General features: G+C 42.1%; 5 protein-coding genes across 8 annotated transcripts in view; 1 reads left to right on the top strand and 4 right to left on the bottom strand.

Annotated features, from left to right (window-relative positions):
• LOC143115139 (collagen alpha-1(XX) chain-like) overlaps positions 1 to 5,077 on the bottom strand; it is a 45,871-nt gene extending 40,794 nt beyond the window's left edge. Inside the window, exons 1-3 of the mRNA XM_076277034.1 lie at positions 4,644 to 5,077; positions 2,947 to 3,060; positions 304 to 408 (exon numbers count right to left, since the gene is read on the bottom strand). Of these exons, the coding sequence (XP_076133149.1) occupies positions 304 to 408; positions 2,947 to 3,034 (193 nt within the window). The 5' untranslated portion in view covers positions 3,035 to 3,060; positions 4,644 to 5,077. The remainder of the gene's footprint in view (positions 1 to 303; positions 409 to 2,946; positions 3,061 to 4,643) is intronic.
• A 1,153-nt stretch (positions 5,078 to 6,230) lies between these two features.
• Positions 6,231 to 12,046, bottom strand: LOC143115140 (solute carrier family 35 member C2-like). 4 transcript variants are annotated; one of them, XM_076277035.1, is made up of 11 exons: positions 11,991 to 12,046; positions 11,859 to 11,892; positions 10,867 to 11,068; positions 10,563 to 10,713; positions 9,849 to 9,912; positions 9,552 to 9,624; positions 8,818 to 8,986; positions 8,396 to 8,479; positions 7,635 to 7,810; positions 7,150 to 7,276; positions 6,231 to 6,906 (listed from the first exon to the last, which is right to left on the bottom strand). In XM_076277035.1, exons 3-11 carry the CDS (start codon positions 10,975 to 10,977, stop codon positions 6,782 to 6,784), a joined length of 1,080 nt encoding a protein of 359 aa, XP_076133150.1. In that variant the 5' UTR covers positions 10,978 to 11,068; positions 11,859 to 11,892; positions 11,991 to 12,046; the 3' UTR covers positions 6,231 to 6,781. The 4 variants fall into 4 exon arrangements, with proteins under 4 accessions (XP_076133150.1, XP_076133153.1, XP_076133151.1 ...); XM_076277038.1 differs by lacking the exon at positions 11,859 to 11,892 and having other exon boundaries at positions 11,991 to 12,027; XM_076277036.1 differs by lacking the exon at positions 11,991 to 12,046 and having other exon boundaries at positions 11,859 to 11,984.
• Positions 12,047 to 12,098: 52 nt separating this feature from the next.
• Positions 12,099 to 12,879, top strand: taf13 (TATA-box binding protein associated factor 13). The gene has a single exon (XM_076277039.1). It carries the CDS (start codon positions 12,235 to 12,237, stop codon positions 12,607 to 12,609), a length of 375 nt encoding a protein of 124 aa, XP_076133154.1. The 5' UTR covers positions 12,099 to 12,234; the 3' UTR covers positions 12,610 to 12,879.
• Positions 12,880 to 13,571: 692 nt separating this feature from the next.
• Positions 13,572 to 16,308, bottom strand: tnnc2.2 (troponin C2, fast skeletal type, tandem duplicate 2). The gene is made up of 6 exons (XM_076275582.1): positions 16,224 to 16,308; positions 14,992 to 15,043; positions 14,738 to 14,881; positions 14,493 to 14,607; positions 14,270 to 14,406; positions 13,572 to 14,152 (listed from the first exon to the last, which is right to left on the bottom strand). The coding sequence occupies exons 1-6, from the start codon at positions 16,224 to 16,226 to the stop codon at positions 14,121 to 14,123; spliced, it is 483 nt and encodes a 160-aa protein (XP_076131697.1). The 5' UTR covers positions 16,227 to 16,308; the 3' UTR covers positions 13,572 to 14,120.
• Positions 16,309 to 17,956: 1,648 nt separating this feature from the next.
• On the bottom strand, positions 17,957 to 26,336 carry LOC143114275 (troponin C, skeletal muscle). Its single transcript, XM_076275797.1, has 6 exons — positions 26,136 to 26,336; positions 23,535 to 23,589; positions 22,550 to 22,693; positions 22,070 to 22,184; positions 18,897 to 19,033; positions 17,957 to 18,736 (listed from the first exon to the last, which is right to left on the bottom strand). The coding sequence occupies exons 1-6, from the start codon at positions 26,136 to 26,138 to the stop codon at positions 18,705 to 18,707; spliced, it is 486 nt and encodes a 161-aa protein (XP_076131912.1). The 5' UTR covers positions 26,139 to 26,336; the 3' UTR covers positions 17,957 to 18,704.
• Positions 26,337 to 26,652: the final 316 nt, after the last annotated feature.

The following is a 26,652-nucleotide window of genomic DNA, read 5'->3' on the forward strand; positions in this document are numbered from 1 at the left end:
GGCGTGAGGGTCAGGCCAAGAGTCATGGGAAGATATAGCAGACGTAGCTTAGCCACTGATTCTATCTGCTGGGTCATAAACATTCCACGGATGACCTACCGACCCCCATAACTGACTGATCACGAGGTGTTGACATTTGCAACGGGCTGTCAATCAACAACTGACCCACCAAAACCAGGTGTAGAGACAGTTCAGTGGTCAATATTTTTTCATCATGCGGACATTCTTCATGAAGACCTGCATCTGGGGTTCTCAGGGGCATGGCTAGGCTCGAGGGCTGAGGGTTATGTGAGTATGTCTTACCCGAAATCGGACGCACTCGGACCTTGTAGCCCTGAACTGGTCCGTCCGCTTCTTTCCACTTCATCTGCAGTCGATCCTCAGACAGCACAGTTAGCTTTAGCCGGCCTGTGGGACACACACACACACACACACACACACACACACACACACACACACACACACACACACACACACACACACACACACACACACACACACACACACACACACACACACACACACACACACAAACACGCTGCTTACATTGTGGGATCCAAGTCATTGAATCTGGATGTCTTTGTGATTGTGGTTGTGGTTTCCCACAGAGATTGGAGATTGATGGATTTGAGGTTGTTAGATACCACTTGCCAACAAATCACTACTGTAATGAGCTCCATGCGGCCCTGATTAACAAGAGAATGCTTTGATAGAGAGGAGCATTGGGAGGAAGCTCTGTCTAGCATCAACTGCGACATCGATAACATCACATTACAGCTACAGCACATGAAAGCGCTCCGCACATAGGCACTGACATGAGTGCGCCGCATTCCGCTTTTAAAAACTTGATTACATTAGATTCCATTGTTTTCAATACAACACCACACACCAGCATCGAACGCTGCTGCCGCCACCGCATCGTTTCGGGTCTATTTTTGTCGGCGTCACTTAACGAAATCCATTGTTAATTGAGTGCTTGTCAGTTGAACATTTCGGGACTGCACTCACTCAGCGGCTATATGCGGAGCACTGAAGACAACAAAGGCAAACACCACTTACACATACTTTCATATGCATGTATGCTTAAAAAAACACAAAAATCACACAAAATAGGAGCTAATGTGAGAATTTTTTTACACTCTTTACTTGGATTACACTAATTTAACTTGGAATATCATTAGTCTGTGGTCTGTGGTCAACACATACATCAGTTAAGATACAGTAGACAGGAGTTAAACTAGGCCAGCAAAACAGGAGCTCTGATGGCAAGAATAAATGGGTTGTGTGTCTGTACCCTGGGACTTGTGGCAGATGATAATAAACTGACAGGGAGATCCATAGAAAGCGAGGTCAGTGTGATGGGCCAAGTGGAGGCTTCGGGGGTCTTGGACATCAAAGCCATCCACCAAGAATATCTCAAAGCCCTTCTGCCACCCCCTCCTCTCCACCATCCTTCCAGAAGTTGTAAAACATCTCAAGTCTCTGGTTTTGCCACCCCCCCCCCCCCCTCCTGCCCTCTCGTCCCTCGCCTCTCCATTCTCTCGCTCAACCCTTCCCTTGTCTGTGGCCCATCTGCATAAGTTCCACATGGCATTCCCCAACAATCTGCCTTTTCATGCCTCGCCTGTACCGCGGCCCCCTCTTCTCTCCAGCTGTCGTGCATGGCTCAAAGCGGGCCTTATGCCGTCGCCCGGGGTTACGAGGGGGCAGAGTCACGGGCACAGGACATCCGTTTTCGAGGGGGGCCCTGAAGTGGGGCGGCCGTGGGGTTTGGGGGGTTATAGTGACAGGAGCGTTAGATTTAAGACACCGCCTGTGGGGTGACGTCAGGGCCCAGGCGGGGTAAGATGGGGAGGGTAACAGGGGGAGGGGGAGAGCGAGGGGGAGGACAAGGGCGCAGGATGTTGTCTGCCGGCAGAGAGTGAAGGCATCTTTGTCTTGACTCAAGTGTAGTCTTTCAAGTCCTATCCTCATTTAGACAGTCTGTGTGTGTTTGGGTGGGGTGAGGAGGGGAGGCGGGAGTTTGTGTGCCTGTATGTATGTTTTTGTGTGTGTGTGTGTGTCTGTCTGTCTGTCTGTAGTTGTGGTGGGGAGGGGGTACAGTTGAGGGTTAAAGCTGTGTCCATGGCAACGCTGAAGAACCCCAGCCTCTGGAATAGTGGCAGAGGATCAGAGGCAATCTGAACTTCGCCGGCTTCCGCACACCCGCAAACAACAACAATGACGGACAATTAGAGAGCTAAAACCCTGAGGCTCTCACCACAATTAAAGAGCATTGTGGCGTAGTAGAGAATCTAACATATAGTAAATGGGCATTCCAAAAACGCTCATCTAAGGTCTCCAGTAATTGAAGCCCTTCAGGAATAATATTACTGTTTAACAGAGCATAAATCATGCAACAACTGTTAACTGTGTCTGTCACGCATAATTAAACACGAGTGTCTTGCATATCTTCATTGTTTTTACATGAGAAACGTTTGGGTTTCAAAAATGTGTGTTTGGGTGTGTGTACATGCTACAGGACAGATTAGCAATGATTGTTGTTATTGTTGTCTGCCACATAATCTCGCAGCTCTGTCCATCCAAACTCTGATAAAGCTGATGTGCTAATGCTTGCTCTGGCAAGTACTCAAAGATAACAATAACATTTAGAGATGCTCTATGAGTGTCTGGGTGTAATTCATTCCATGAAAGGATCATGGTCCACAGGACCAAAGCCAGATGTGTGTGCCAGATGTGTGTGTGTGTGTGTGTGTGTGTATGAGAGAGTGACTGGCCATCTAGGGTTAGGGTTTCTATAAAGAAAGACAAACCATCTAATTATTCTAATACATGGTCTTCTATGATGTAGTAGAGTGGTCTTCAATACAGAGATGAGCCATCTGTTAACAGAGTGCAGTGCAGTATGGAAGCATGAGGCAGTGCTGACAGACATCGTAATGTTACCTTGAGAGCTAACTCCGGTGATCAGCATAAGAACTGTTCCAAGTATAGGCAGCGGAAGCCATGACACAGATGACAGATGTCTGGACATGATGGTACACTGAAGATCATATAAACCTGTAAAAATGAATTGACACTTCAAGCACACTGCAGCCAAAGTAGACTTAATCTGAGGGTTGTAAAGACACCTTTCAAGGGTTATTGAACGGCAGCAAATGGAGCATGTTAAAGACTTATTGTATAAAAAGGTGTTTAATCAGGTCCACCACAGAATTTGAGCCCATTTGACATACTATAAGGGTCAGGTAAATCAGACATACTGTAAACTGTTACGGATTAAATATGAATGACAGGAGCACCTGCAAATTTACTATCAGGCATGATAGGCACACACAGAACATTATAAAATGCCTTTCCCTATTCAGAATTTGGTCTAAGACATCACTGTGGCTGGAGGTGAGTAGGCTACAGAGGTGTGTGGACCAAAACTCTATGTATTAACAAATACATCATGACACTGCACACTATTTGGTGGTCCCATTGAGACCAACACTTGCTGTCCTATGAAACAACCTGTTTTCCCAAGGGAACCTGTGGGTGAGTGCACATGATCTGAAGCACAGGTGGGTTTTTAATGTAGCCACACGAATGTAATTACAGCGTGGACACATAATTTGCCTCATGGAGCATACATTTGTGCAAGAGTCAAAAGGAGCTTCCCTTCCAAACAGTTGTCATTAGGAAAGCCACTTTAACTAATTACAAGACAAACATTATTTAACAGCTGTTTTATGTCTGAACGTGTGGGTGAGTCAGAGAATAACCAACAAGTGGTGAACCACAAAGTTTCAAGAGTGTATGGAGTGTCACAATGGTTAATGGCTGCAATGCGAAATCACATAACTTAAGTTCTGACATCATAAGCTTCAGACCTACTATTTCCTTCTGATTTAAGGTAATAGAGAAAAGACTAACGTCTAGAAGATGAAAGCAACCAGACTGAGACCCGTTGCCAACTCTCACGCATCTGGCGTGACACCCACGCTGTCAGCATCAATCTCACGCACACGGAACACATCTTTAGACCAACATCAGGTATATTGTCTAATATCTGCCTCTGCCTACAACGACACACTCTCACTTACTTGGCGTGACACTCACGCTATCAGCATGAATCACACGCTCTTACGCACACAGAAAAAATGTCACGCCAAATCCATTCTTCTTTTTTTAAATCCGTTCTTTTTCTGTTGATTACTAGACTAGACCACAGCTTTGTTTCTAAATGACAGGAGACGAGTTTAAGGCATAGGCCCTTTAGATAAACAGCAGGTAGGTCTAATATCTGCCTACAACGAGACACTGCAGAATTAACATTGTGTAGTGTTGTAGGCCTACTGAGCGTAAAAGTTATCATGATGATCTAATGGCCAGAAAAAGCTGGATTTGTGTATTTGCGGTTCACCATGCTGTTACATATCTTCATATACATAAGCTGATAAACCTAATTCAATGCAGGCTAGATTCAATCACCATGACTATCCATGAACACAGTAGGCTATATCTTTACACTTGCAATGAAAACTCAGTGGGCGCATTACCACAACAGATGTTGTACGTAACATGTTGTCACACAGCCCTCAAAGTTAGCGTACGTTGTGAATGGGTCCTTATTCACCATGAGTCAAATGGGAATTTACCTGAGGCCGTACGTCTCCTCGTGCAGTTTATTCCGACGGTGCGGGCCAAGTCCCGAGCATTCCAAAGACCTGGGTGTCAACAGGCGTTCAACCTTCTTGTGTCTGTCGATCCCTTATCAACCGTTGTCTCTAGAGGAACTAGGTGTGAAATTTGATATGGGTCTTCAGGGTTTCCAACAAGAACATGGGCGGGGTAACTTTTGGGAAGGGTATAAATTCTCCTGGGAAATAATTTCTCCCTCTGTTGTGACTTGTCTCCGAAAGACAAAGCAAACGCCTGGCGCGAGCGACATGCCATTTTGATTCCTTTTTGCAGACATTCCCGAAACTGCATGATCTTTTCACTTGATTCTGGTCTTATGTCATTTATGTGAGATGACTCTCAAAATATGTAGGCCTAAAATTTTGTCAGTTAAAAAATTGAAAGAATGGTGGGGGCAGTAGGCTACCCTCTACTGCGCTCCCACAGTGAGCAGCAGGCAGTGCACTCACCAGGACAACGGTACAGTAATGATGACCTTTCCAAAAAAACTCCTGGAGTCATAAATGTTACAAATGAATGACGACATGCGAAGAAACTGCGAGAAACCAATTAGATGCACTTGATATAGCATATTTGAAATGTGTCTACAGGTTTTTATTTTTGAACAGCCTGTTTTTGTGTTTTTTCCGTAAGCTCATAAAACACAATAGCTTATCACATCAAACTCAAGGCCCTTAGTGACACAGCAGTGTAGGCTACACACCTAGCAACCAATCTGTCATCATCTTTTTTGTTATCAGCTACTTAATGCAGAGTCCTTTCTTTTAAACAAAAAATATATTTAGTAAAACTTGAAATTTGAGCCAAATATTTAAAACATTCCCAGCTAGCTGTAAGTCCCTCTTGTTTATAAAATGCATAGTCTAAAAAAAGTACTATCATCTGTGCCAGTTTAGCAGACTGTAGGGACACTCAACAAATATATTTTCTCTTCACTCAGACTAAGTAAACAACATTGGCCAAACCTGTAAAACTAGAACTTCAAACATCAGATTATACAGTAACCACTACTGTGCCATGACAGTATTTTCAGCAGGCCAGTAAGCACTAAGTGCTTTGTGTAAGGCTAACATTTCCCATGTGGCTATGGGTTTGCATCATCATTTGCAATAAGTAAAAATGAGAGCAGCTTTGAAAATAACTTGGCGTTGTTAATTTGGCATCTTGCTTTCCCTTCTGGGGTGTCTTTGTCCCTGCGGCTGCTTTATGAATCAACCCCTGTACGCATGTTGATTCATTTTCCTACACAAACTCAGTCAAATTCAATCAGATTAATAATCCCCTCCATCTATAACTGCTCCCTCGCTCTCTATATCTCTCTTCTATTCTTGCCGCATGAAAGTAAACCTCCTTTTAACGGAAATCTCATCACAGCCGTCACTCCGCAGGGAAAGGTACAAGATCTCCTCTCTCTTCCGATTTGTGGAATCTAATTGCGAGGAGCAAGAATCATGTCAGTGATGTGCTTTATACCCAAAGAGACACAGAGCCAGGAAGACAAGGGTGGTGTGCTGTAGAGACTGTGGTATGGATCACGCAGCGAATGCAAACAGCCCATTTATAAAATCCACAAACAACAAATGTGAACAATTGTGTGAACGAGGTATAATTCATTAATTAAGTTAATGGTTTGGACATAGCTTTAGCAAATAATCACAGCTGTTCATCAACTAACATGTGTTCCATCTAAACAGAACAGTGGATTATTCTAGTAAACTATTCGTAAAGGCCACAAAAAAAATGGTTCTGACACTACACGGGAGTGTAGTAACTGACCCCAACTCCCCTCCCATCCATTGGCAAACAACTGTCATGTCAGTTGGTCATCTCAGTAATGTGGTAACGCTCCCCATGTGCATCTTTAATCCATTTTTAAGAAATCATGTCTGACATGGGAAGATACTAGTAGGTCCATAGTTAACAGAATGCACCATCTTTGCCGAGGTACAGTACTGTTTTACAGTCTCTGTGGTCAATGTGACCATTCTTGGGATGAGAAAGATCCCGCATAATATCCTCCTCCATTGTGGAGATCTTTATGTGGGGCTCAAGCGCAAGCAGACCGAACAACAAACTGAGCAGTGTTCACTCGCGCTCAGTGCAGGATCTCCTGCTCTTCGTCTTCGTCGTACACCTCCTCTTCCTCCTCCCGGTGTAGGAGAGGAAGCTCGATCTCAGGGCCTTCTTTACAGGGCAGCTGCCTCACAGAGTGTGCCTTAGCTTAAAAATATAGACATATAGACATCTTTACATAAGTACAGAAAATAATTACCGGTACTAATTTTTGTACAGAAAAAATTGTGCCCAACAAATAAAAAAAATAATTACATTAATATGTTTTAAATAAATTAACACATTTCTGGCAGCAAACATGATTCTTATTTTCTCTGAACAGGGTTCTTTTTTAGTGAGCATTTCCTCTTGTAAAATCGCATGGCGTATACAAGATCAAGATCATCCTACCTTTGTAGTAAGTCTTAAGGCCAACATGCAGAGAGATGCCTGACAGACAGACAAAGAAGCCCAGCCAGTTAACCAGACTCATTCTGTCTCCCATGAACACCTCTGCCAGCAACAAGGTGCTCACTTCCTAAATAGTGGAGAGAGAGAGAAAGAGAGAGAGAAAAAGAGAAAGAAAGAAAGAAAGAGAGAGAGAGAGAGATGAGAGGGAGAGTAAGAGTTGGGTGCTGATGCTCTGATCTATCTATTGGATGCCTGACAGCTTTTAATTTAGGTGATACAAACTGATGTATCCAGCCACAAAGATTTCTGGGAGTTTTGTGCTGTTTTGAGCTGGTCCACACCCCCAACATCAATTGTGGTGTTAATTTGGGGTTAACTTGCTTAGGTAACTCCCTTGTCCTGAACTGTGCAATAACTAGGGAAGCCTAGGGAATAGCCTACTACTATACTATAAAGACCACACGTAAAAAGGCTCCCAGACCCACCTTGAATATCCCAGCGATGGAGAGAGTGAGGCTGGACGTTCGCGAGACCAGCAGGAACTCGGAGAAGCCCAGCCCAAAGGCCAATGAGCCTCCCACTGCCAGGGTCGACAGAGAGTACAACAGAGGGGCCAGCTCATTCACACGGAACAGCTTCTCCGAGGTGCACAGACTCAACCCTAAAAGCAGGCAAAAACTCAGCTGATTTTTTTCAGCCACAGGGCAGAGAATGATAAACAATAAATGACAACGATGTGTGATCAATATGGTTTCAGGTCTGCAGGTAATCACTTAAATTATGGCGTCTTCATGTAAGTAATATGAATAAAGTTTAAATATACCTGTATGTGAATATCTGTGGTGACACATACGGCTTCTACACACAGTTGCGTTCCGTCAAAGCATGCCAGTCGGTGTTCCCGACAGTAGCTATGCAAATGACTTGAAGTATAAGCATAATTTGATTGGTTGATGCCGTCCGTCGATTGGCTTGATTGGCCGGTGCCGTATGTCGATGCAGCAACAGCTGAACTTCTCAACGCGAGCGACGGGAGAAACGCGACGCAACGGACCCAGAATTCAGTTCGGCAACGGATGACGTGAGCCCATGTAAAGTGAATGGGATGCGTCTCCAGCACTGCAACGCACGCAACTGTGTGTAGAAGCCGATACATGTCTTTACAAATAAGCAACCCTATTACATAAAAAAGATAATTTGCAAACATACAGATTTTAACAGAGTAAAAATAGGACCCAGAGCCAACCTTCATTGTACAGGAAGAGTGGGAAGAGCCCCAGGAACATGAGAGGCTGTAGGTGGAACATGGTGTCAATTGGATTTTGAAGACCTGTCAACAGAAGAGCAATGTTAATAATAATAATAATAATAATAATAATAATAACAACAATAACCTGTCAACAGAAGAGCAATGTTAACCATGCTGACAGAGGGAAATGGCACCAATGCACATCACTGTAACAACAATGTCACAATGTTACAGAGTTTGGACTGGCGTAACAGGAAATAACGGTTAAAGATCTGGTAAAACTGGAATGAACTATTCTCTGTTCCTAGTGGGACAAAATATTGAAAGTGACCCCGCCCCGCCTACATCACACCACACTCCAACCACGTTCTGGCACAGGGAACACAACATCTTCTCAAGTGTGGAACCCGGTTACTCACCCAGTTCTGCCTTCTGCATGAGGACCTGTGTGAGGGTCCAACGGATGCCACCAATGAAGGAGGCGAGGAGGACCATGATGAACCCTTCCAGGTTAAACTGGGTCGACTCGTACGTGAACATGAACAGACCCCCCGAAATGAGCAGGACCACCACAATGAGGAATGGATTCTGACAAACAGGGTAGTTACAAAATAAAAAAAAAAGACATTCATCAAAAACATTAATTTATTTGATAAATCAGATGATTTCTGATTTCTACTAACACAAACACACAAACACACACACACACACACACACATACACACACACACACTTTGATGGAGTGCCTTCAGGCAATATTGCCTTCACACATTTTAGGCTTTAACAGAACAAAACCATCCATATACAAACATATACAACTACAACAGCTGATAATCTCCAAATACAACATATATAACTCCAAACAGCAGCACATAACAGAAATGAACCTTATGACATTTGAAATTAGAGTAGGAGACACATTAACACTTTTTCTATCCTTTCATTTTTGGCCCATTAGGAAGACCAGCATCCCTGTTTTTAACCAGCATAAATTAATTAAATGTAAGTTAATCAAACACGAAAAGTTTAGCACAGCAACTCTGCCATAAACTCTCTGCCCAAATACAAGTTCCTTAATCAGATGTAATATCACCTGTTGGCTATATGAGTTTCCTTAAACACATTTAGTAGACACGGTGATGACATATCTTACCGGCTCCTCAAGTTTAAAGAGAAGCGAGAACAGCAAGATGAAGAGGACAGCGGAAGACTTGGTCATTGTGTACCTGTGGAACATTGCAACACAAAACAAGACACATCAGACCTAGCTTGTTCAGTGAACTAAGATGCAAAATACAGGTATGTTCAGATGCTTTGTAAAAAACATATCTATTTTTTAATCTCTCTGGAATTTGACTCGTAAATACTTTCTATCCTTCATGCACTCTCCACCTTAGATCACACACACACACACAAAACACACACAACACACACACACACACTTACTTACAAACTGATGGTAATGAAGAGAAAGCTCCAGTTAGATAACCCAATGTCCAGCACAGTTGCCAGAGCTACAGCAGAAAAGAACAGCAGAGAGTAAATAACAGTACCGGTACATGTTTGCCAAATGCTTACACCATACAAAGAATTTCACCCTGTCATGACAATCACAAATCCTATGAGTCATACTATTTTAGCATTTATGTTGCCATCATGTAAGGTTATCATTTATACAAGAAAAAAACATTGATATGTATAAGCAGCACCACTTGAGGAGACCATTTTAGCATGCGTTTTGCGCAGTGTGCATACATTACAGAGGATGTATTATTATATTTAATCTTTAATCACTCAAATTAACACGATGGCAGAATAAACTATGTTTAGATAGAGCAGCTTTTTATCTGTCTTAATAAACTTTCCAAATGTATACACTTAAAGTGCTGGAACTGATTACACCTACAAACATTTCATACAGGTATATATCTTGGTTCATGGTCTAGCCTTCACTTTGTGGAAAACTAAAACAATCACAGATAAGGCCTTTCAAGCCAGTCTGGACTTTGGGTTCAATGCAACCCTACAGAATGATAAAACATGCACTGTGGCACTGAAAAAGACATATTCAGCGACCCTGTTGCTATGGTTCCTGTGTCTTTTGTTTTGTGTTCAACAACATTTGGAACTGAGGAGCATCTGAATTAGTAAAAGGCTGTCTTACCAGTAGGTGCCACTTTGTAGATGTAGTCTGACCAGTTAAGCATAACCCTTGGTTTACCCGTCCAACATTGCATGGCAGAACGAGTCAAGGCAGAGAGACAAAATATTATGGTCAAGTGGACTAGGGTCATGAAGAGAGGAAAATGGAAGCCCTGGGAAACATGAATAGCAAGTTTAAGGGGAGAGCACTGCATACCAGTGATGGACAAATTAAAGTTATAGTTTGAGTCATGTGCAAGTGTTCCTCTATTCTAGATGTAGATAGATTGTACCTTAGCAAGACGCATAAATATGCAAAGCCTTACCTTCATGAGCCATTTGTTATAGAACGTGATTCCAATAGAGAAGACATAATAAAAAAGCACCAATCCTACGGTGCGAAGCGCACGGCATAGGAATTGTACGGGGAACGCCATAACGGCCCTCCTGTCAGCCCTCTCTTGGAGGAGGGCTTCACTCAATGTCTATCATGGCTCCCAGTCCTTGAGTCCTTCACAGTGATCACACCTGGGGAAAGGACAGCCACGTCAACAAAGACAGGCAGTGTTTTGTATTGGGCGATAACTGTGTTGATAAGGTAGTCTCATCATGTTCAGCGTTGTACAACCATGCGCTACTAGTTCTGTGTGAGTTGAGATATGTGAGACATGTTTGTGCACAACTGCCTAACAGAGCCAACCATTCTATATAAATTAAATATGGCTGTAGAAACTAACCATGCTCGTCTTTATGTGATTTGTGAATTATATAGATAGCTAGGCAACACTTTAACGACTGATAAAGTAAAGTTCGAAAGTTAGTGGTAATGTTGACAGTACTGACATGGTTGCGTCAAAAAACTTGTTGACAAGGTTGACTTTGAACAATGCTTAGCCAGTATAACAACAAAGACGAAAAGAGAGCATCACACGAAGCATATATAAGTGTAAAGCTCCAACATATCTCTAAGGAACCGACCGCCACCACCAATCCCCTCCCTTACTGTAACGTTAGCTGCTGCTAACCAGGTTAACTTACCAACTGGCAGGTTGCCTTGTTCAGAAATGTAGAGGAAATCATGCAGCCTAACCGAAAGTGTCAAAGTTATCAAAACATTCTCCTAATTTTTGAGTCAATGGCGACTGCATGCCATAATATTAACTAAAAAAAGAACAACGAATTAGAGTTGAAATCTAAATTTGCGAAACAAGGGACCACTCTGACCGTACTACTTCTCTGACGTGTTGTGTGAGACTGCTAACGTGTTAGCTACCTAGCCTTCACATGAACTGATGCAGGCTGGGACATTTTTACTTACACAAGACTGTCGTGACGTTGGCAAGGGTATGCAACTGTAAAAGATAGTGGTGGAATAAAGTACATTGCAACAGCGACTAAAACAAAGCAATACGTTTTGGGTGGATTTTCACGCAACAAAAGGGCTGCTTACCTTCTAACACTGGCTTGCCATATCCGCACTCCAATACTGTAGGTGGCGGCGACGCACTAACACTCCAGCCCACTACAGAAGTACTTCAGGATGTGACGTAGAAGCAGACTGCCGCTAGTTTGTGCTGCGGGATACGCTTCAGCAGCGAGTTCTCTTATCTGTAACGATAAAGAACATTTTAATGAAGTAACTATTCAATTTGGTTTTGCAAATCAGAACGTAACTACAGACTCCGCTTTCTAGAATGGCCGAAGAGGAGGATGACCCTAATTTTGATGAAGATTTCGACGATGCAGGCAACGGTGTTGAATCAGGCCACGGCAAAAGAAAGAGACTGTTTTCTAAAGAACTCCGATGCATGATGTACGGGTTTGGAGATGATCAGAATCCGTATACCGAATCGGTGGACATTCTCGAGGACCTTGTGATCGAATTCATCACTGAAATGACCCACAAAGCCATGTCTATCGGTCGTCAAGGCCGTGTCCAAGTTGAAGACATTGTGTTTCTCATTCGTAAGGATCCAAGAAAGTTCGCCAGAGTGAAGGATCTTCTCACTATGAACGAAGAGCTGAAGAGGGCTCGCAAAGCTTTTGACGAAGCGAATTATGGCTCGTAATGGGATACTGGTGGTCCTCAAATTACCAACGAGTGGTGGTGATAAGGGTTAATCTATTTTGACAGTCCCACAAACCGCCACACACAGCCAGTCACTCAGCTTCAAGGTGATGGAAGCTCTTGATCGAGACGCATGCATTTAGGCCAAATAGAAGCCTTTCAGTTTTCCGTGCTGGACTGGTATTTGTCATACCAAGCCTGTTGTTCACCATAACGTCCTTCCAACACTTTTTTTTTTAAAGAAATTAAAATTTCTTCCTTTTATTGCCAATGTTTCGTATTTGTTTCATTGCCCTTCCAAGTTATAGGCCTAATGCAGTATGGTTATGCTATCATATGTCATTGTGTTCTATGCACAACAGTGGTCAAGCAGTAGATGTTGCAGTCCGAATGTGATGTGCCCACTAGGGTAAATGTAGTTCTTGGTCTCCAAAATAAAACTGTCTACATTTTAAAAATGCTGAGTGATTGGAGTACAACACCTTCCTGACATTTTTATGCATTCATGTTTGATACATAAACCCCCAAGCTTCAGTATATTTAGGGATGGCATAGATATGCTGAGGAAAATGTAAGATTTCACAGGGATATGGATGGCTTTCAATCCTTGCCATACAATTACATTGTGAGTATGGGAGCATTTTTCAACTTGCTCCAAAGTTAAGTTTTATGTCTAGCCTATATTGTGTAGTGCAAATGGTTATTGTGCCTGTAGGAATACCTGTAGGACAACATTTTTCAAATGTGAAGAAAAGAAGAGATTATTCACAACACTTTGAACTGAAAAGAAACCTAAAAAAAGACTAAGACCTGGTTTATGATGACACAACACAAGTGTAGAAGTCTTAGGCCTACAGGCAAGAACCGGATTACCACGCATGTATCCAGAAACGAAAGCTGGATTGGGAATGTCACAAAAGCTAGTAGGGAATGTCACTAGAGATCAATGAAACCTTTGGAGAGAAAAGGAAAAAAAATATATAATGTTTATTGATATTCCTCAAAACAAAACCATACAGACAGACCATCAAACATTAGACCAACTAAACATGAGCATGTTTTATTTATTTATTTTGTACTGTCAAGCATTTATTAGTCACGATGAAATTATTGAGGCTTTGGCATTGGTCTAAGCAGCGATAGCGAGCTGCCGATTTAGTCTATGTCTAGACTAAACGCCCAGCAATGTTGGGGAAATTTTTGATGGTGTGCGCTCTCGATGTACTAAGCGTTCTCCCGTGGGGCTGTCACAACCTGGCTCCTTGGGTCTTTAAACATGCGGGTCACTGACGCAACCGTATGAACATTTCTGTCACAAAAAAAGAAATGGCCCCCAGAGTGTTGGATAGCCCCATCCGGGTGTCAATCTATCTGTTGAGGACTAGCTGAGTCAAGATGAAGGGGGAGGAGGTAATGGACCAGTACATAAGGGCAGTAAGGGGCATAAGTGGGTGTGAGAGGACTGGTTGGTTGGCAGGAGGGTAACGGGGAAGAGGAATGTCCGTGAGTGTTTTACTGCACGTTCTCCATCATCTTGAGGAATTCTGAAAAAGAGCAAAATCCACAAGCCACAATTACTAACCACTTCATAGTATACAGACATAATACCTTCAATTGAAAGTAATTAAAAGCATTCAAAGCATGTAAAAAGGGTGAATTACCATCAAAGTCCAGCATGCCATCAGCGTTCTTGTCTCCATCCTTCAGCAGCTCATCAATCTCCTCTTCTGTAACGGACTCACCAGTGCTGCGGATGATCTCAGCAAACTCATCTCTGTCGATGTATCCATCACCGTTGCTAAAGAGACAACAGGTGTTATGAAAGAGCCTGCTTCCAAAAAGTAAGCAACATACCACACATAGTCTATGCAGAGAGTGACCTACTTGTCAAACACACGGAAGCACTCTGCCAACTCTTCCTCGCTCTTTCCGGCCTGGTCCTCCTTTAGGAGCCTCACCATCATGACCAAGAACTCCTCGAAGTCAATGGAACCGCTGCCTGAAGGTCATACAGTCATCCATTTACAAACAAGGCCCACATTGTAGGCCTAACATCGCACTACAGATAAACGTGAGTGAGTGTAAGCCAAGCCTTTAATGTTTTATCAACGAAATATGTGTCTTCTCACCGTCCTCATCGACCTCCTCGATGATTTCTTCCAACTCCTCTCTGGTTGGGTTCTGACCCAACATTCTCATGACTTGACCCAACTCCTTGGTGCTGATATCACCGCCACCATCAGTGTCGAACATGTCGAAGGCAGCCTTGAACTCTACCAGGGTCAACAACGAAGTGTTAACAACATAATGTAGCCTATTATCATCACAGATATGTTTATACGTACAATCTTTTTAAAATTCATGTTTTCTTTTATACACTCACCAGCAAGCATCTCCTCGCTCAGGTATGAGCGGGCCTCCTGTTGCGCGTCAGTCTACAAAATAACATTTAAGTGTTTGTCATTATTGTTGTTTGATTTAGCCTTAGCTAACCAACCGACAAACCATAAAATAAGTCATTACGCAACACACTATACTAACAATTAGAACACCGGGGCAATTCCATGCAAAATTGCATTTTTTGTAACATCCATAACGCCAATAAAATGTGATGGTATGGTATGATGTGCATGATTACATGAAATTTGAGCATTTGCTATTTTTGGCTGAAGAATGTAAATGAGAAAAACATCAAGAAAAATGAAAGTTGTCATTCATATCATACAAATGCCAAGGTATTTCAATGGCGTTATGGATGTGACAAAAAGTCAATTTTCCGTGGAATTGCCCACCGTGCTTTTTCAGCTTTGCATAATTTATTGGCACTGGCCTTTCATAAATTGTCATAGAAACCATTGGTGAGGCTGCTGGTTCATCCGACACCTACTGCAAGTTATTGGCTATTTTAAGGCTAGGCGAATAATCCCCGCAGCCAGTGACTGTACATGGTAATTCCGAAACACAATCCTTGGAATGTGTAGCCCAAGCAAGTAATCAGCATGGGCCACACAAACGACTCTAACAGACTTCCTTTTAGATCCGTGCTTTCTCTCCTTCAACCGCTGGCGTTAATTGACCAACCTCAAATGATAGATAGATAGATAGATACTTTATTGATCCACTATCCACTATATTCATGCTTGTTTTATTCAGAACTACTTTAATTAGACCTCGACAACCAATTAAAAGGTAACAGCAAGAATATAGGCTAATTAGGCAATACAAAAGCGTATGAAATCCATCTGGTCGGTATATTCCTTGAATTCCCTCTTGGGGATCAATAAAGTATCTATCTATCTATCTATCTATCTATCTATCTATAAAGTATTTATCTATCTATCTATCTATCTATCACTTTTTTTAACCAAGAGTTTTTTTTATAAACAATGAAAAGCTGAAATTACTAAAGCAATCATTGTTTCCATGGGTATTCCATATTATCTCTGTACAGTTTCCTGTTGTGTTCTTAAGGTTTTCCATAGGCCTATTTAATTCTAAGAAGCCAACATCTGTTAATTTCCTCTGGTATTATTCCACATAGCCAACTGCATTCAAGGCTGTTTCTCATGCTTTTACAAACAAAGTCGACGCTGACTGTGTTATATGCCTACTTACCATGGTAGGCAAGTGGATTAGTTTTCCCCCTTAATATCCACGAAATAAGCCCAAAAGGAGTGGTCAATCCGTGTGCACCTCAACAGATAGACTAGACGTCAAGTGACAGTTCAGACTCACTTAAAACCGAGCATTTAAGACACGCCCCCTGGCGTACCCAGGCCTCCAGATTTAGAATCTTGAACTTTTAGGGTTCTTGGTTGCCTACAAGCCAATCGAAATTTTTATTTTGTACAACAGTAGTTGCAATTGCTCTATAACGTTTTGAGATTTGGTTCAGACATTCAATATAAACAGAGAGCATATTTAGAACGGAATCAGAGGTTTACAGATTGAAAATAAAATTGGATAAATAAATTGGACAAATAAAAAGGAATCCAGTTATTGATAAATGCATGCTGGATTCTGATCAATTTAGCAGCCTACAAGCCCACTTTACCAACATGTATGTGTCTCATTGTTAGACAGTCAACTAATATTTATTTTGAATGTAGACAATATAGACAGCGAGGTTGTAATCACTCTCATTTTGAGGTTGTATTAAAGGTTGCCAAATTACTGCTGTTAGTTTCCAGATGCAAATGAAGGATATGGTGTTTGAAATGACGTTTATAACGTTCAGGAGACTGCCTGTGCGGAGCAAGTTAGGCTCTTGGGTGGATAGTTATCTTGGGACTTCTCAGGGGTAGAGTGAAACCTTAGATGCCCAGGAAAAACTGCAGTAGTGCAGAAATTTCACCGCGCCCCGAATAGCAAATGATTGAAAGCTAAAAGGGGATAGAGTGGCCCCCTCCCCTGAAAACACACATACAACCAACAAACCAGGTAATTTGCACACACTGCGGCCTCAAATCTGGCTCTCCATGTATGGAGGTTGTTTCCTGAACCCAGCCAGGAAGGCGGGCAAAGAGACATGCGTTAGGAGTTCGGGAACTCTTGACTGGGGCTATTGGCATGGGGGAGGGCATTAAGCCCTATATACTTTGAGGTCGAGGGGCTATGTTTTTAAAGGGAGAATTTGTGGAGTGATGCGCGCAAGCATTGTGATGGTATTCGAACATTTTTAGAAGCACCACTCAGGGGATGGTTCAGAATCAATTATCTGGCTTTTCGAGGCTTGACCTTGCATTCCAGTCCTGGGAGATGGTATGGGCATTTACAACAAACGCAATTGGTGAATGGTGACTGTACCTTTTCTGGGAGACAAAGACACATCAGTGGATGATGTAGGCTGAGCAGCATGCGAAGATCCCACTGAGTGAATGAGATTAGATCTTTTTTGCCCTGTTTTTTTTTTTTATTGGGATGACATTTTGTTTGGTTATGAAAGACATCGTTACCTTGCATTCTGTTGCTTGGTTAGAAAAGGTATAATGGTGTTTTTTTCCCTTTTAAACAAATGTGCCACTTGTGACTGTTTAGCTGTTATAGTAAAAGACAAGTAACACATAAAGGTAAGTATTGTGGATATAGGAGCATTTGGAATATGTCTCTCTGCCTATGGACTGCCACATGGATGTTAAATGCAATTGAGGGGAGAGAAGATTTTTCATGATCTGGATATATGATCTGTGACCCAAACGAGTGCCAAGGAAGGTGGGAGGGCAGGGAAGGGGAAGGGAGGGGAGGGTGGTTTAGTTTTTAGGAGAAAATGCAATGACGTATCTCTTTTACATGCAATATTATATTTAGGTGTGGAATATGGAGAATGAGATGACAAAAAGACAAATGTGTCAACTTGTAATAATGGCATGGAAATTTTACTGGAAAGGACAGTGAGAAATACATTAAAAACAACATGCTGTAAACATTCCAGTAATTTCTGTCAAGTAGAGAGAAGCTCAGCCGATTCTGTTTGTCTCTGCCAGGGCTGTTGTCTAATTCAAGAAGAAATAAATTCCCTGAACACACAAACTTCCTGAATTAAATGGTTTAGTTTCTGAGTGTTTTACACCATTTAAAGTCTCTTTAACATCAATGTATAACATGGAGGTGGGATTCTGAGGCAAAGATGGAAGCTGGTTTATTTTGAAACATTTCACAGAGGGTGGGGCACACGATGAGGGCCCAAGAGGAGACTCAAATAAGGGGTGGGATGGGGTAGGCGGGTATCTTTCCAGAAGTAGCAGGTGTGGAAGAAGACAGCTGAGAGAGAGGGGCAAGGGGTGGGAGGGAAAGTCTCTCAAGGGTGCATTGGGAGGAGGAGGAATGGGAGTAGATTGGGGGAGGGGGGGTGTTAGCTGTCCACTTCAAGGATTTCACATAGCTATTTATAGATGTCCACCAGCAGCCATCTCCAGAAAAGTGTTGACAGTAGAATATATGGTCTATTTATCACCATCGGCTGCAGATTTTCCTGTGAAATGGACTTCCAATCTACAATCTTCATTCTTCTTTCATTAGTATCCAAGGTGTTAGTTCTCTGTTTTTTCACCACAGCCTCTTGTCAAGAATGGGGCATGAAGGAATGTGTTTTTTCTCTTACTGGACGTTCTCCATCATTTTCAGAAACTCTGTGGAAGAGAATGAGAGAGTCTGGATTACAGTGAAACCATGGGAGAGGGATGTGCCGATAGTCCACACACACATAATGAAGGTGATTACCATATAGACATAATGAGGGGAGCAGAATGTGTGCGTGTGTGTGTGTATTTACAGATCAAATCTCCTCACCATCGAAATCGATCTTGCCATCTTTGTTTGTGTCTGCGTCAGCCATCAATTCGTCCACTTCTTCCTCCATCAATGGCTCTCCAGTGGCGCGCATGATGTCACCAAACTCCTCACGGTCAATCCACCCATCCCCATTCCTGTTGCCACCGTCATTGGAATCAAAACAATCATTCAATCATTCATGTCTTAATATCCATAATGCTACAGCTTCCTATTAACCGCTGTGACAGCTGGATTTGGAAAACAGCTAGGTGCTTAGATGAGCACAGTCATACAGGATTTTCAGATAAATATACACCATAAACGACAACGAACTGGCAGAAGTTTAGTTTTTCCTACCCAGGGTAATTTCACCAAAGCCAGATAAGCAGGGGTTTTCAAGTATGCCTAAAATAATCTGAGCATTTAAGTGTTAATAAGAAGTAAATCTCCTGAAGATCTACTGCACTGATACTGATATGTATGTAGGCCTACAGTGTGCTGCTGATGTGTATCGCTCATGTTTTGACTCCTCCTGCTATTTTTAGGAATGAAATGTATGAAATCTAAATGGAATTTTCAATAACTAAGCAGACATCCCAAGTCTCCTGAAGTTCCGGGAGTCACATATTGATAGTGGCTCCCTTATGCCCGCAAATTAGATAAAATCTCACGAAATCTGGAGCGCGCACGCGAGACCGACACTTTGCTCCAAATCAAAGAGTAGGCTAAGTAACTCTTTGCTCCAAATTGCATGTGCATCTGAGTGTAGCGCGCACACGAAGGAAAGGGAGAGAGAGAGACAGTGCGTGTGTGTGGTCCATGTGCCTGTTCATGAAGTGCTCTTCTGGATTCCTCCCTAAAATGACTATTTGCAGGTGGGGATGTCTGTAACTATCTACTATGCACAGGAGGATTTTTGGCAGTGCCCCCTGCAGATGTTTAAATGTACTGCAACCAGGATGGCTATAGCCTATTCTTACAATGTGACCATGTACAGCAACTCAGACACTGGCCCAGGTCATGTAAAGTCGGCCTGTGGGGTGCTATTCTGTCATGTACCTACTCTGCACTTATGTGCAAGAATAAACGTGTGCATCACAAATGACGGCATTCAGGTGATCAACTGCAAAAACTAACAAACAAAAAACAGATTTAACCAAATTATTAATAACTAGATGTACCGCAAAGTGGTACAAAATATGACCGCCGCCCAGTCCAGCACATTTTTTCCACAAAAATAAATCACGCTGAAAGGCCTATATGATTCTAACTGTCTCACTAAATTGCATTCGCCACACTCAATTCTAACTGGTATCTGCTAGACAACAGGTACCAAAACATGATTAGTTCATAGATTTCACATGTAAAATTCATTTTATACAACCCCACCCCCATCTTGCCTGTTCATAATTCTGAGAAATTCTTGAATTGTGTGCATGTGTGCGTGTACACGTTTATGTTTATGTGTGTGGGTGTGCGTGCATGTGCATGTGCTTGTGTGTTTGCCTGTTTATGTGCCTGTGTGTGTGCATGTGCATGCATGCGTATATATGTCTACTGTGTGAGTATGTGTCATATGTAGGATTACTGTGAATGTATGTGTGTGCGTGTATATCTGTTTATGCACATGTGTGCATATGGAATGGGTTTACATGACCCCTGGAGGCAAACATACGCAAAAAATTGGTCATCCTAGGCCCTACGGTTCTCAAGATATTCACAGAAAATTGTGTCTGCCCTACCCTCCTTTCGGGGGGTCCAGTACAGCGGGAGGGCTACAGATCAAAACGAAAAACGATGGTTCCATGCTATCCATGTGGGGTTACATGCCCACCAAGTTTCATGTACCCCGGTCTTTCAGTGTCACGGGAATCCTTGTTGGTGTAAGGTCACTAAATGTACACATAAATTATTTTATTGTAAGGCCCCCCATGAACGAAAGTTCACAAAACTTGGCATGCATTCAGAGGGTGTCATAATGATCCTACACTTTCAATTTCGTGCAGTTCTGACCATGTCAGCCAGAGATATTGTGATGAAAACACCTAATTGTTTGATTTTTAATTTTTAACTAGGTGGCGCTATACATGAAATAAGTGGTAATGGGATGGGTTGACATGCCCCCTTAAGACAAACATACAAAAAAAAGGTGGACCTCCTAGGCCCTACAGTTCTCGAGATATTCACAGAAAACTGTCTCCGGCCACCTACAGGCCAGTTGGTGTATAGTAACATAAATTAATTTATTGTGTGGCCCCCCATGAACGGAATTCCACGAAACTTGGCGTGCATTCAGAGGGTGTCATAATGATCCTACACTTCCAATTTCGTGCAGTTTTGACTATGTTAGGTCACAGATACCTGCGATTACAACACCTCATTTTTACTTTTTTGTGTTTAACTAGGTGGCGCTATACATGAAATGAGTGGTTATGGAATGGGTTGACATGGCCCCTTGAGATCAACATACAACAAAAAAAATGGTCCTCCTAAAACTTGATCTTGACTTGTTGATCTGTAGCCCCCCCGCTGGACTGGACCCCCCGAAAGGAGGGTAGGGCATACACAGTTCTCTGTGAATATCTTGAGAACTGTAGGGCCTAGGATGACCATTTTTTTCCGTATGTTTGCCTCCAGGGGTCATGTTAACCCATTTCATGTGCACACATGTGCACAAACAGATACACACACACACACATACATTCACAGTAATCATACGTATGACACATACTCACACAGTAGACATATGTACGCTTGCATGCACAGGCACATACGCAGGCACACACACAAGCACGCACACACACACACACACACACACACACATACACACACAACCACACACATAACATAAACATGTACATGCACACATGCACACAATTCAAGAATTTCTCAGAATTATGAACAGGCAAGATGGAGGTGGGGTTGTATAAAATGATGTTTTGGTACTTGTTGTCTAGCAGATACCAGTGAGAATTGAGTGTGGATAATGCAATTTAGTGAGACAGTTAGAATCATATAGGCCTTTCAGCGTGATTTATTTTTGTGGAAAAAATGTGCTGGACTGGGCGGCGGTCATATTTTGTACCGCTCTGCGGTACATCTAGTTGGTTCACAGGTACTTGCCAAATTATTGGGGAGGGGGGAAAATACATCAGAGATTCAGTTCATGCTTAAGGCTTAGAGATACGCACTTGTCAAACACACGGAAACATTCTGACAGCTCCTCATCTGACTTTCCAGCCTGGTCCTCTTTCAGCTGCTGCACCATCATGACTAAGAACTCCTCAAAGTCGATGGTTCCACTGCCTACAGAAGGTTAATAGAAGATTAATAATATCTTTACCGATGTGATCACACTGATACCTATAATAACAGGCATTTGAAATTTGGAATATAAACACTAATGCTCTCTAGGATAACTGGAATGTTGAAGGAAATAAACAGTTATATTTTGAATTGATGCCTTTTCAGAATTAGCAGTTTAAGTCCATTTTGTCTAGGTGTTTTTATGTTAATGTTTATATTAAATAGGTATGTGTTTACATTGCACTTTATATTAATGAATAACTCATAACCATATCGTATAGTGTTCTATACAAAGATTACACATTTGTTTAATATTTGATGGAATAAACAAAATGAGCAGGGAGATATTACATTAACAAGTTTACCATCCTCATCAACCTCTATAATAATGGCATCCAGTTCTTCTCTGGTTGGGTTCTGACCCAACATTCTCATGACTTGACCCAACTCCTTGGTGCTGATATCACCGCCTCCATCTGTGTCAAACAAGTCGAAGGCAGCCTTGAACTCTGACAAAAACAAAGATATGAATTTAAAGCAACTGTATTTTATTCAAAAACGTTCAATCAAAGGAGATATCTGGTGATTTTTCACAGCAGCTAAAGCAGCCAGGCATGTTCTTGAGCCCCCATGTTTATGCCCCCAGAGTGTAGCGCTGTAGCTGCCTGGCTACTTTAGCTGTTGGCTGCAGCAACTCGAGCTTGGTAAAACCGTTTGTTTTCGGGGTTTTTTTCCATACCGACAGTACTCGGTGACCTCAGCGAAATGGAGATCTATGTGAAAAATCGCGGGATTTTTCCTTTAACTTCTGAAAAGGCACACAAAAACCATACACTGATAAAAGGCTGAAAAAGCTGATATAGTTGGCAATGTTGTACAGTGAAAGTATTTTTTGTATTTGAAATTAAACTTTCAATCGCACTTAAATAGCAATATTGAAGCACTGTGATGTTGTTGATGGTTATTTCTAAAAAAGTCCTGTTAATATGGCATTGGAACAGCAAGAGGCGGAGTAGGCTACTATATTCAGTAATGTCTTCAGGCATACAGAGGCAAATCCAAGTAGGCCCCCATATCTGTAAGCCAGTGGACTAGCCATTTATGCCTCCCTCTGGCCACAGGCTATACATAACATCAATTATCAATCATTTATTTGACAATGTTTTATGTAGGCAAACCTTGTGCACTGAGAGAGAGAGAGAGAGAGAGAGAGAGAGAGAGAGAGAGAGAGAGACCTCTATCAAAATACCGGGACACAAATGGACTTCATGACCACTGAAGGTAAGGAGTCACCACTTACTTGCTTAAACCCCCCCCCCCCCCCACACACACACACACATACAAAATTACCCGCAATCATTTCCTCGCTCAAGAAGGAGCGAGCATCAGTTTGGGCATCAGTCGGCTGAAAAAGAAAGAAGCATTTTTGTGAGAGGTTATCTCAAATACACACAAAGAAAATTGTATTGTCCAAATAATCAAAGAACGTTCCATCCAATTTAAAAAGGACTAATCTCTGTTACTTCTTTTTTTTCTACCAAGTGATTCATTTTAATTTGCATAACTTATTTTTATTTCAGATGACTGTGATCAAAGATTGTTGAAAGAAGACCTTTGTGCTGTTTTGAATAAGGCCTACCTTTGTGCCAGAAAATGATGACTTCAACAATATTAGCTGCCTCCCATTTGAACGAAAACATTCAAACTTACAATTGACTGGTCCTCACCCCCCTTCTCTAAAATGCCACTTGAGTTAGCTATCTATAGTCAGTAGTAGTTAGAAACATGATTCTTGATTCTAATCAAGATCAAATGATTTCACTGGAGACGGAAAAAGAGCTGTGGATATTTTCCATACAAAAAAATCACCTCAAAGCTTTCTATTTATCATCTTTCACTGTCAATTTCAATATACGCCTCGCCATAGATATCCGTATAAAGAAACAGAAGCTGTTTAAAAGGAAGATATTTGCATCTACACAGAAAACAATCATCTGTACGATTTTTAAATGCAACAAATTCCATCTGCTTACTGGTATGCTCCACCCTAAATCATTACCTTGAACTTTTCATTTGAATGCAAACTATCACTGCTGTACACACAGCTAAGTCTGTTAAACATGTATATGTTGATGTAACCAGTGCAATTGTCCATCTTCTTCCTAAACAACCTATCATGAAGTGATATAGTGAGCTAGATAGTAAGTGATATAAGTGACTATCGTTTCAAATAATTGAGAGTCAGATTACTCTCTACAATAAGACAGTTAGTAACATGTCTTTGTGTATTGTATCATTACACAGTAAAACAACCCTAATCATTCTCCCTCAAAACCAGGAGGGAACCTTATTTATCCACTTAATTTCAACCAGGAAGGAAACGTTCCACTGAATTGCAATCAACAATAAAAAGCATTCTAAGAATATTAGTAAGGAGAAACTGCAAAGAATAAAACAAAATCCCACTCTTTGCCACTGAGCGAACTGTCATTACAGTAACGTCCTCTGCAAGAAATCCCTTACTGTGGAAGAGGGTCTTTACTGGTGCTCTGAAACCCAAACCAACATATTTGTTCATTACTCTGAAGTCCTGGTTTGAGGCCAGCAGTGCTACACCTCTTTCCCTTTGCTACAGTCAGTGTCTCAAATGGGATGGATAGTGTGGCTTGTCTTGAGGCATTTGTGGGCCCAGTATCACTGTATCTGGGATCACAGCAAAAGGTGAAGCACTAGTATGTGGAGCACCATGAAATGGGAGAAGTTCTGTTTGTGTGTGTGTGTGTGTGTGTGTGTGTGTTGGGTAGGTGGATGGGTATGTGTGTGTGTGTGTGTATGTGTGTGTGTGTGTGTGTGTGTGTGTGTGTGTGTGTGTGTGAGTGTGTGTGTGTGTTGGGTAGGTGGATGGGTATGTGTGTGTGTGTGTGTGTGTGTTGGGTAGGTGGATGGGTATGTGTGTGTGTGTAGGTGGATGGGTAAGTGGATGGGTGGGTTGTTGGGGGCGGGCATTAGGTGGGGTGGTGCACAAGGGATGCCTGTGTGTAATGTAGTGATGTCACCATGGTTGAGTTTATGCTCCTATTAATTAATAAGCAACAACGCCAAATTATTATTTCCGTTTGAGGCCGAAAGGGGTGACTGCTCTCTCCCTGCACAACACCAGATCACAAGGTTCAGAAATCACTAGCTCTCTCTCTGGGATTTAGCCCTTCTGCATCAAATGGCTAGGGTATTTACTGGCCTTGCTGGCCTTTTCACCTGTCTTCTGCAGCAGAAATAGTGCACCATAGACCAATGCACATGGCTTATAAGCTAAGCTTTAAGTGTTAAGATGTCAGCTATGTTAGCTCTCATGAATGTGACATTGATGTTCCTGCCAGTGCTCTCTGGACAGTGATGACCTTCATGTCAACTCTCATCACAGCATCTAAGATAAAGCAAACTTGCCTCAAAAAAATCTCCTCCAATAACGACTAATGTATGTGACATACTTTAGAAAACGAATATGGAGTCTGAATGTATTTCATTTTGAATATTATTTTGCATACAAATGTACACATTTTGACTGCAGATAACTGACTAGACGTGTAAAATGATCAACAACTGGTGTCCACAAAAGAACTGCATGACCTGTTTGCCACAGACACCTGTTCATTTTCCACGCCAACACTCTGAGCTCCCACATAAACATTCCCATACATCCAGTGGTGCTGTGCTGGGTGTTTTTCTGGACACCTTGATGATTTCATGGTCATGGAAGATACTAGTCCATAAAAAGTCCAATATAATCCATAATCTTTACAGACGGTCAACTCTGTTTCCAGGACTACTGTCTTCAAAAAAGCTTCTAATCCCATGAAGTACCAGGTCATCCTAACTAACTGATTGTCGCTCAGTGTCCTTTCCTTTTACATCTCAACATCCAATAGGTAGGTAGCATAGAGAAAATCTTACCATAGTGGCTGGCTTGGCTGATGAGCTGACCAAAGAGAGCCAGAGAAAAAGAAAGATCTGGGATTCACAACAGAACAGAACAGAACTTCCCCAATAAGTACCTGTATATCCCCTCTCAGTTAAACTGCAGCTGACTGGGATAGGGTGAGACGTACTCGAGAGGGTTAACTTTAACCAATCACTTTCGTCCTTGAAAAGGAAACCCCACCCCACACCGTTCCCTATAGGCTGTCTGTACCACTCCAATGCCCCATGCACAATCTTGCTTTCCCCATATTTAGCTAGAGGACAGGACGGGCAGCCGCAATGACATTTAATGAAAAAGGAGGGAAAGAAAAACAAGTGAGACATCGAGAAGTTATTTTGGCAGCGGATTAACAAAGAATGCTCGGACAAATGGATCTTCTCTTTTGCTCTCCGCCTCTCCTCCTCCTCCTCTCTCTATCCCTCTCCTTGTCTCTGTGTTATATGCACAAACAGAGAGAGAGAGAGAGTGAGAGAGAGATGTGTTTCATTG

Source organism: Alosa pseudoharengus, unplaced genomic scaffold (assembly GCF_046254945.1).
Source record: "Alosa pseudoharengus isolate Yale_2024_CS ecotype anadromous, Long Island Sound unplaced genomic scaffold, YU_APseudo_1.1 YU_APseudo_1.1_scf_9, whole genome shotgun sequence".
NCBI classification, from domain to species: Eukaryota; Metazoa; Chordata; class Actinopteri; order Clupeiformes; family Clupeidae; genus Alosa; species Alosa pseudoharengus.